Genomic DNA, 9943 nt, shown 5'->3' with positions numbered 1-9943 from the left:
GGCCCCCCCGTGCACGCGTGCAAGCGGCGCACGTCCCAACCCCCCCCCCCCGTGCGTGCAAACGGTGCCTCCCCCCCCCCGGCTCGTGCAAGGGGTGCCCCCCCCCGACCCCCCCGACCCCCCCTGACCCCCCCCCCCCCAGGTTCCCCCCCCCCCACTGCGTGCGAGGGGCGTGCAAAGGGGGCCGGGGCCTCGCACGCGGGGCCGCCGCATTCCTGCGCCGCTGATGCAATGGCGCCCGGCACAGCTGGGCTGGGGTCGGGGGGGGGTCCGGGGGGGGGACACGGGGGGGTCCCCTCTTTGCGTCACCCCCCCCTTGTCCCCAAATCGGGCCTGGGTCCCCCCCACTTGGCGCTGCCCCCATGGGTGCCGAGTGTGGGAGCTCGCCCATGCGGGTGGGCAGCGGGGGTGCGTGCCCCCCCCCCCAAAATGTGGGCACGGTGCCCCCCCCACCCTGTGGGGACCCCACTGGGGACATTGGGGACAACAATGGGGACGTTTCCGCGGGGCTGGGGAGGGGGAAGTGACAGGCGGGTGGCAAACAATGAGCTGGCGCCGGGGCCTTTCCTGCCCCCCCCGCCGGCCTCTGCCCCCCCCTTGCACACGCGTGTGCCCTGGCACCGTCCGCTCGTGCCCCCCCCGTGACGCTGTCCCCGTGTCCCCGTGCCAGGGGACACCCAGGCTGCCCCCCCTCGTGCCTCAGTTTCCCCCCATGCTCCGGCCTGGAGGGGCCCGATCCTGGCCCCCCCCTCCCCACGGTGCCACCACCCTGAGGGCACCCATGGGTGCCACCCCCACGCCCCCCACCCCTATGACCCCCACCCCCAGGGTCCCCCATTGCCCCCCACCCCCCTGCCCCCCATCTTCGGGCCACCCCACGGTGCCCCCCCCACACTATGCGCCCCCCCCAGCCCCCTTTTATCCCCCTCCAACCCCCCCCGGGACACCCCCAGCCCCCCCCCCCGGGGGATGCCGGCACCGGGGTCAGGGTTTGGGTGCCCCCGGCTAAGTATGGCCAGGGCGTCCCTGAGTCACTGCGGGGCGGGGGGGGGGGACAAAACAAGGGGGGGGGGGGGCCCTGACTCACCGCCGCCGCCAGCCCCTATATAGCCTGGGCTCGCGCCGGGGCCACGTCACCCCATAAACCCCCCCCCCACTAAACCCCCCCCACACCCAGGGATGGGGCACCCGGCACAAGGATTGGGGGGGCGCACGAGGGGTGGCCACGGGTTTGGGGGTGAATTTTTGGGGGTGAATTTTTTGGGGTTGAATTTTTTGGGGGTGAATTTTTTGGGGTGATTTTTTTTTTTTTTGGGGGGGGGGGGTGCCCCTGGGTGCCGGGTGGGGGGCGCGGGGGCTGGCGCTGTCCCCGGGGGCTGGCGCGGGGCCCGGTGGAGAGCTGCAGCCCCGCGCCGGCTGCTTCCCAAAAAGGAGCTGGAGGCTGCAGGCCTGGGGGGGGCCGGAACACGGCCAGCACGGGGGGGGCCCCACGGCAAGGGGGGGGGGGACAGGAGGGGGGCCCCCCCTACCAGGAATGGGGATGGAGAGGGATAGGGGAAGGTGGAGGGGGACGGGGATGGGGACGGGGATGGGGATGGGGATGGGGATGGGGACGCGGGGATGTGCGGAGATGGGAAGGAGGGGGGACACGAGTGGGGACAGGAATGGGGACACGAGTGGGGACACGAGAATGCACGGGGACAAGGACAGGGACATGGGGGTGTGCAGGGACAGGGACAGGGACAGGGACACGGGAATGGGCACGGACACAAGGAGGGACACGGGAAGGGACATGGGAACATGGGTATGGGACAGGCAGGGGACACGGGGATGGGGATGGGGACATGGGGACAGGCACAGGGACATGGGGACGGGCAGGGACATCCACAGGGACACGGAGATGGGGATGGGGACATGGGGATGGGGACATCGGGGGACAGGCAGGGACATCCACAGGGACATGGGGATAGGGATGGCCAGGGACTTGGGGACATCCACAGGGACACGGGGATGGGGACATGGGGACAGGCACAGGGACACGGGCAGGGACACCCCGAGGGACACGGGGACACGGACACCAACACGCCCAGGGTGCACCCCTGGTGGCACCGCTGTGACCCCCCCACACGTGTGCCCAGGCCCCCCCCCGGCCGTGGGGGTGTGAGCACACGCGTGTGTGTGCGCCCTGTGTGAGGACACGTCCCCCCTGTCCCCCCCCCCCATTTGTCACCTCCTCCATGTCTGCCCCCCCCCTTTGTGCCCCCCTCCCCAATTTTCGCTCCTCCTGCAGCGTGGGGCCCCCCCGAGATGCTTGGGACCCCCCCCCAGCCTCCACCCCCCTTCCTTTTTTTTTGCCCCTTTTTGCCCTTTTTTGCCCCTTTTTACCCCTTTTTGCCCCTTTTTGCCCATTCCAGCTCCCAGGCCTTGAGCAACCCTGGGGGCGTTTTTTTTGGGGTGGTTTTAGGGCCGCGGGCCGCCCGCCACCCCCCACCCCCTTATCCTGCTCCTGCTTTTTGGGGCCACGTGTTGTTTTTTCCTTTTTTCCGCCCCATTTCCTGCTGCAGCCCCGCTCGCCCTGCAGAAGCGACGCGGGGGGGGGCCGAGTCCCCCCCCGAGCCCCCCCCCAGGAGTTCCATCCCTCATCCCTTCCCCCCCCTGGGACATCCTCGGGGTGTCCCAAATTTCTCCATAAACACGGGTTGGGGAACGCCCTGGCTGGGGGGGGGGGGGCGGGGGGGCGTTTTTATGGCCGGGGCCTCGCCGTTGCCATTTGCGCACGACCTTCATCCACCTTCTCTTCCTCTTCCTGCCGTTTTTGGGATGGTTTTGAGTTTTTTTCTTTTTTTTTTTTTTTTTTTCCCCCCCCCCCAGCCCCCAGCAGAGCCCCCCCCCCGCCCTCCCTCTGGCCGGCCGGCGGTGAATCACGGCGAGGAGCCGGCGTGAGCTCAGGCCAGGGGAATTTTTAATGGGAATGGTGGCTGCAGATGGGGGGGGGCACCTCCTGCGGCTCCTCGGGGGTCCCCGGCACCCACCGGGGGTCCCCTGGGTGGGGGGGGGGAGCGGTGCCAGGACGCTGCCTCCTCCGTCACTCTGGGTGCTTTCGCTGCGGGGGGAGGACTGGGAGAAGTGGTTCAAGCACTTGAATGGGCACAAAACCCCCCCAAAAACCCCAAACCTGCCCCAAATCACGGCGGTGTCAGGGCAGGGCTTGCTGCTCGATGGACACGACGGGGGGGGGGGGATTTATCCGTGATGCTGCAGCCCAGCCCCTAAATCCCCCAGGTGCTGCCCAAATTTGGGGCCCTGGGGCAGGAAAACATCCCCTGCGTGCCCGCAGGAGCCGTCCCCAAAACCCCAGCAGCTCCGTCCCCTCCTCAGCCCATGGGAACGGGTAGCAGCACCCCGCAAAAAAGCTTCCCAAGGGGTCCCATCCCATTTCCAAACCTTTCCATCCCATTTCCATGGCTTTTCGTCCCATTTCCAAAGCTTCCCGTCCCATTTCCAAGGATTTTTGTCCCATTTCCAAGGTTCCCATCCCATTTCCAAACCTTCCCATCCCATTTCCAAGGCTTTTCATCCCATTTCCATGGCTCCCCATCCCATTTCCAAGGTTTCCCATCCCATTTCCAAGGGTTCCCATCCCATTTCCAAGGTTCCCATCCCATTCCCAAAGCTTCCCATCCCATTTCCAAGCTTTCCCATCAGGTTTCCAACGGTTTTTCATGCCCCGGAGCAACCCCGTGCCAGATGGGAGCCGCAGAGCCCTCGTCTCCGCGCCGGGATCCGGCAGCGAGGTTCCTCCAGGCGCAGCCCCAAATCCCGGCCGCTCCCCTCCCTCCCTCCCTCCCGGTGCCCTCCTTGGCCAAAATCCAGGCGAAGCAAAATTCGGCCGCGGCGCCGGCCCCGCCAGCAGCAGAGGAGGCCGAGGAGCCCTTGGGAGCCCCCCCGGCACGCAGGGGAGGAAGGAAAACGGCGCTGAGCCCACGCCGGACACGTGGCTGCTTCGCCCTCGTTGTGCTGCGGGGTGTAAATCGGGTGTAAATCGGGTGTAAATCGGGTGTAAATGGGAAATGTTGAGCACCAGCTCCTGGTTTTGTCCCAGGAGGCGAAGCTGCAGCCAAGGGGTGCTCCCAGGGCGGAACAACCCCGTGGAAGGGGGGTTTGGGGTTCACTGAGGGGTCTGGTAAATAAAAGTTTGGGGTGAGGCACCCCCAGAGCCGGGGGTTTGGAGAGGCTGGAGGTGTTTGGGGCACCCGGGGCACCCCACGGAGGTGTTTGGGGTGCCCGGTGCGCCCCGAGGAGGTCTTTCGGGTGCCCACTGCGCCCCAGGGAGGTGTTTTTGGTGCCTGGTGCGCCCCAGGGAGGTGTTTGGGGTGCCCGGTGTGTCCCCTGGAGGTGTTTGAGGTGTCTGGTGCACCCCAAGGAGGTGTTGGGGCACCCGCTGCACCCTGGGGAGGTGATTTTGGGGCACCCAAAGCACCCTGGGGAGGTGTTTGGGGTGCCCAATGTGTCCCATGGAGGTGTTTGAGGTGTCTGGTGCACCCCATGGAGGTGTTTGGGGTGCCCCTTGCACCCCATGGAGGTGTTTTTGGTGCCTGCTGCACCCCGTGGAGGTATTTGGGGTGCCTGGTGCGCCCCACAGAGGTGTTTGGGGTGCCCAATGTGTCCCGTGGAGGTGTTTTAGGTGTCTGGTGCACCCCATGGAGGTGTTTGGGATGCCCTGTGCACCCTAGAAAGGCATTTGGGGTGCCCGGTGTGCCCCAGGGAGGTGTTTGGGGTGCCCGGTGTGCCCCAGGGAGGTGTTTGGGGTGCCCGGCCCTGCACCCCGCAGCTCTCCCCCCCTTGCCCTTTCCAGCGGCCAGCCAGGATCCCCGGATCCCAGGATCCCCAACCGCTTCCAGCGAGACAAAAAAAATGCCAAAAAGGTACAAAACCAAGGGAAAAACGCCCGTTTTTCCCCATCCCCGACAAAAATAACCCTTGAACCTACCCGGCTGGATCCACCCTCGGAGCACAGCTCCCGGCAAGTGTTGCAACGCCGTTATTGGCACGGCCCCGAGCACACATGAAACTGCTCTGGAAACCACAGGGGAGAGATGTCAGGCAGAGCCCGGACCAGGCAGAGGCTTTTAAACGAGCGAAACACGCAAAAAAAAAAAAAATAAAAATTAAAAAATAAAAAAAAAGAGCCCCAGAAATTCCTCCTTTAACCCTTCAGGGGCTGGATTCCCACCTGCGGGATTCGCGCCGCTGGAAATGTTTCCGCTCCCGCTGGTAGAGCAGAGGGAAAAAAGGAGCAGTTTTGGGGCCAGGGAGGATGGGGAGGGGGGAAAATTTTGGGAAAAACTTGAGGGAATCCTGGTTCTCCACGGGGAGGTGTGGGGGGTTAATCCTGCTGGGAAAGTAGGGGAAGGGGGGTTAGGGCATGGTTCTGGGGAAAAAAAGGGTTCTGGGGGGAAAAAATGGATCTGGGGGAAAAAAGGCGGCTTTGGGCAAAAGCAGGTTAAATTTTGGGGGGGAGCGAGCACCCAGGCCCTGGGGGGGGTTGGAGGGAGGAGAGGAGAGTCCCAAAAAGTGCTCGGCAGCCCTGGCAGGCGAGGAATTAATCGCAGCAGCAGCAGCGGGGCCGGGCGTGACGGGGTCCGGACCTGACCTCTCCGTGAACCGCTGCAAAAAGAAGGCAAAAAAGCAGGATTTCCCCCCAAAACGAGCCCCGCGGGGTCCCCACCGCTGCTGTCGGTGTGGATTTCGGTGCGTTAGGGCCGGCCGGCAGCCAGCGTGACGCAGAAATTCCCCGTTTCCACGCGGAACGCCCCAAAATGCGCCTCCTCCGCACCTCCTGGAGCTCCCCGGGGGGCTGCCCCCGCCTGGAAATATCCTGCGGGAGGGGATGGAAAAGGGGGGGGGAAGGAATTAAGAGATTAATTAAGGAATAAAGACAGCAAGGAATTAAGAAATTAATGCAGGAATTAAGAAATTAATTAAGGAATTAAGAAATAAAGAAATTAATTAAGGAATCAAGGAATCAAGGAATCACGGAATCAAGGAATTAATTAAGGAATCAAGATATCAAGGAATTAAGAAATCAAGGAATTAAGAAATTAATTAAGGAATTAAGAAATCAATTAAGCAATTAAAAAAATAATTAAGGAATTAAGAAATCAATTAAGAAATCAATTAAGGAATTAAGAAATCAAGGAATAAAGAAATCAAGGAATTAAAAAATTAATTAAGGAATAAAATCAAGGAATTCCGAAATCAAGGAATTCAGAAGTTAAGTAATTAGGAAATCAAGGAATTAAGCAATCAAGGAATTAAGCAATTAATTAAGGAATAAAATTAAGGAATTGAGCAATCAAGGAATTAAGCAATTAATTAAGGAATAAAATCAAGGAATTAAGCAATCAAGGAATTCAGAAATCAAGGAATTAATAAAGAAATTAAGGAATAAAGACATTAATTAAGGAATACATAAATTAATTAAGGAATTAAGGCCCATGGGGATGCCCCGGGGTGGGTGTGCGGGGTCCAAGGGCCCGCTGGGGGGGCGCAGGCTGCCACAAGGAGTTTTGGAGGGCGGGGGCTGGCGAGGACCCCCCCCGGCTGCCCCCCCCCCCCCCAAATTCCATGGGTGGGGAAATCCTGCGAGCACCGGGGCCGCGGCCTGGGTTGTGCAAGAGGGCCTAAAATTAAATAAAATAGCAAAAAAAAAACAACAAACGGGCAAAAATTAAATAAAATGGCCAAAACTTAAATAAAATGCCAAAAATTAAACAAAATAGCCCCAAATTAAATAAAACTTCCCCCCCCGGGCCCAAAAGCTGGGCAGTGCCTGCTGGCGCCAGGCTAGGAAGGCTCCTTCGGTGGTTTTTGGGGTGAAATAAAGGGGATTTGGTGCATGGGGGGGGATTTGGGGGTGGGAGGCAGCCCCCAGGTGTCCGGGGGGGGGGGGGCATGAGGCGGTTTTGGGGTTAACTGGAGCCTTTTTGGGTCACACGGGGGGGGGTTGGGCATCCTCTGTTGCGGTGTCGACGTCCAGGGATGAGTGGAGGGGACCTTGGGGACAGGCTGGGGGGGGCAGTGGGGGTCTGGGGGGGGGCAGTGAGGGTCTGGGGGGGGCAGTAGGGGGGGAACAGGGCACAGGCAGGGCAAATGGGGGGGCGGGGGGGACGTTTTGGGGGGGCAGCAGCGGGATACAGGCGGCCACTGGGGTCACGGGGACAAACGGGGGGTGAGGTGACAGGGACAGACCCCACAGCGCTCGGGGGGGGGGCTGCTGCTGACCCCCCCCCCTAAAAAATTCAGCTGTGCCACAAGCAGGGAGAGCACGGAGCATTTTTTTGGGGGGGGGGGCAGGACACTCCTGGTCCTCGTCCTCGTGGTCCTCACCCCGTGGCGGCCCCAATTCCTCTGCCAACCCCCCCCAACACCACAGGACCCCCCCCAAACACCACAGGGCCCCCCCACGACACCACAGGACCCCCCCACGACACCACAGGACCCCCCCCCCACGACGCCAGACACACTCACAGGCCGCATTATTTCAAACGTGCATTTCAAACCCCTCGCTAACACTTTTTTCCCCCACTTGCACTGCCCCCCCCGGCCCTACAATGCCCCCATTCCCCGGGGGGGGGGGGCTTAAAACGTTGCCCCGGCCCCCCCCAACCCTCCCCGCTGCCGTCTTTAGTCCCTCGAAGTCCAGCTCTTCTCCTGGGGGGGCACCGTGCCTCGGGGCTGGCTCCGGGGGGGCGCTGGGGCATAGCTGGGGGGGCAGGGGGGAAAAAAAGGGGTGTCGGGGGGGGGCACACCGAGGGGTGCACCCCCCCCGGGGGGGGGCATGTCCCTTACCTGTCACTTGGGAGGTGCAGCTCGCCCGTGGTGACAGGCAGGATAAATGGGGGGGCGTCCTCCAGCTCATCCACCTCTGTGGGGGGGGGACACACAAAAAGGGGATGTGGTGGCTCTGGGGGGGTCGCCGGGGGGGGCACAGTGGGGCTGTGGGGTCACTCACCTGCTTCCCAGTCCTCCTGGCAGGGGGGGTTCTGCCACGTCGGGGGGGGGTCGGGGCTTTTCGGCTTGGTGCTGGGCGCCTCTGTGGGCACGGGGGGGGGGGTGATTGGGGTGGGGGGGGGGTCGGGGGGGTAATTGGGGTGGGAAAGGGGTCAGGGGGAATGATTGGGGTGTGGGGGGGGTAATTGGGGTGGGAGGGGGGTCAGGGGGGTGATTGGAGTGGGAGGGAGGTTGGGGGGTTGATTGGGGTGGGAGGGGGGTCAGGGGGGTGACTGGGGTGGGAGGGGGGTCTGGGGGGGTGATTGGGGTGGGAGGGGGGACGGGGGAGGTGAATGGGGTGGGAGGGGGGTCGGGGGGGGCACTGGGGTGGGAGGGGGGTGATTGGGATGGGAGTGGGGTGATTGGGGTGGGAGAGGGGATGTGGGGCTGCGTATTGGGGTAGGAGTGGGGTCGGGGGGGTGATTGGGGTAGGAGTGGGGTGATTGGGGTGGGAGGGGGGTCTGGGGAGGTGATTGGGGTGGGAAGGGGGTTGGGGGGTCTGTGTATGGGGGGGGCTGTGTATGGGGGGGGCTGCGTACCGGGCGGGCTGTCGAGCTGGCAGCGGTTGGGGCAGGAGGCGATGTGGTCCCGCAGCTCGGCGCGCGGCACCCGGTGGCGGGCGTTGAAGGGGCAGGTGGCCAGCTGGCGGGCAACCTGGGGGTTGTTCTGCGGGAGGAAGGGCGAGGAGGAGGAGGAGGGCGAGGAGGAGGAAGATGAGGGTGAGGAGGAGGAAGAGGATGAGGATGAGGAGAAGGAGGAGGAGGGAGAGGAGGAAGAGGATGAGGAAGAGGATAAGGAAGAGGAAGATGGGGATGAGGAGGAGGATGAAGAAGAGGGGGATGAGGAGGAAATGAGGAGGAGGAAGATGAGAAGGATGAGGAGGAGGAGGAGGAGGAAGGGGAGAAGGAGGATGAGGATGAGGAAGATGTGGATGAGAATGATGAGGAGGGTGATGAGGATGAGAAGGAGAGGGATGATGATGAGGATGAGGAGGAGAAGGAGGAGGAAGAGGGGGATGAGGAAGGGGATGAGGAGGATGAGGAGGATGAGGAGGAAGATGAGAAGGAGGATGAGGAGGAAACGGGGAGGAGGAAGATGAGAAGGATGAGGAGAGGGAGCAAGTGGAAGATGGGGATGAAGATGAGGGAGAGGAGAAGGATGAGGAGGAAGAGGATGAGGAAGAGGAGGAGGATGAAGATGACGAAGATGAGGATGATGAGGAAGAAGACGATGAGGATGAGGAAAAGAAGGATGAGAAGGAAGATGAGGGAGAGGAGAAGGAGGATGAGGATGAGGATGATGAGGATGAGGACGCTGAGCCCCGCGCTGCCCCCCACCCCCTAAATCCCCCCCCCCCCCCCCGACCTTCTGGCACTTGACCAGGTGGTATGGCAGCCGCGCTGGCCGCACGCGGTGGCTCTTGTCGTAGGGGCACTGCACCAGGGCCTCGGGCTCCTCGGCGGCCTCCATGGCCGGCTCCCCACCGGCGGCCCCGGCCCCGAGCTCCTCGCACCGGGCCCGAAGCGGCCCCGGTCCCCGCCGCGTCGCCATGGCAACGCGGCCTAGCGCCCGCCAAGGCCTAACGGCGCCTCTCCCGCCATGGTCCCGTCGCCATGGCAACGCGGCCTAGCTTCCGGCAAAGCCTGACGCGTCGCCATGGCAACGCGGCCTAACTTCCGGCAAAGCCCGAGGGCGTTGCCATGGCAACGCGGCCTGGGTTTCACAGAACCACAGAATAATTTCTAGGTTGGAAGAGACCTCAAGATCGTCGAGTCCAACCTCTGACCTAACACTAACAGTCCGCACTAAAACATATCCCTACAAATTTTTTTATCTGCCCTGGGGGGGGACACTGGGCCACGGGGTTGGTTTTTTGGGGGGGTCTCGGGGA

At 62.6% G+C, this 9943-nt stretch overlaps 1 protein-coding gene across 1 annotated transcript; it reads right to left on the bottom strand.

Moving 5' to 3' along the window:
• Positions 1–7536: 7536 nt before the first annotated feature.
• Positions 7537–9695, bottom strand: GTSF1 (gametocyte specific factor 1). Its single transcript, XM_072031984.1, has 5 exons — positions 9418–9695; positions 8592–8718; positions 8015–8095; positions 7852–7927; positions 7537–7765 (listed from the first exon to the last, which is right to left on the bottom strand). The coding sequence occupies exons 1-5, from the start codon at positions 9601–9603 to the stop codon at positions 7687–7689; spliced, it is 549 nt and encodes a 182-aa protein (XP_071888085.1). The 5' UTR covers positions 9604–9695; the 3' UTR covers positions 7537–7686.
• Positions 9696–9943: the final 248 nt, after the last annotated feature.

Source organism: Anas platyrhynchos, chromosome 34, assembly GCF_047663525.1.
Source record: "Anas platyrhynchos isolate ZD024472 breed Pekin duck chromosome 34, IASCAAS_PekinDuck_T2T, whole genome shotgun sequence".
Taxonomy (NCBI): Eukaryota; Metazoa; Chordata; class Aves; order Anseriformes; family Anatidae; genus Anas; species Anas platyrhynchos.
This window is presented reverse-complemented; position numbering and strand designations above follow the sequence as displayed.

What these genes read in the sequence shown, in the direction of transcription:
- GTSF1 (XM_072031984.1), bottom strand. Translation starts at nt 9,603, where the DNA reads ATGGCGACGCGGCGGGGACCGGGGCCGCTTCGGGCCCGGTGCGAGGAG. An exon ending in CCAGGAGGACTGGGAAGCAG is followed by an intron (nt 7,928 to 8,014) that starts GTGAGTGACCCC and finishes CCCCCCCCACAG; the next exon opens with AGGTGGATGAGCTGGAGGAC. An exon ending in CTGCACCTCCCAAGTGACAG is followed by an intron (nt 7,766 to 7,851) that starts GTAAGGGACATG and finishes CTGCCCCCCCAG; the next exon opens with CTATGCCCCAGCGCCCCCCC.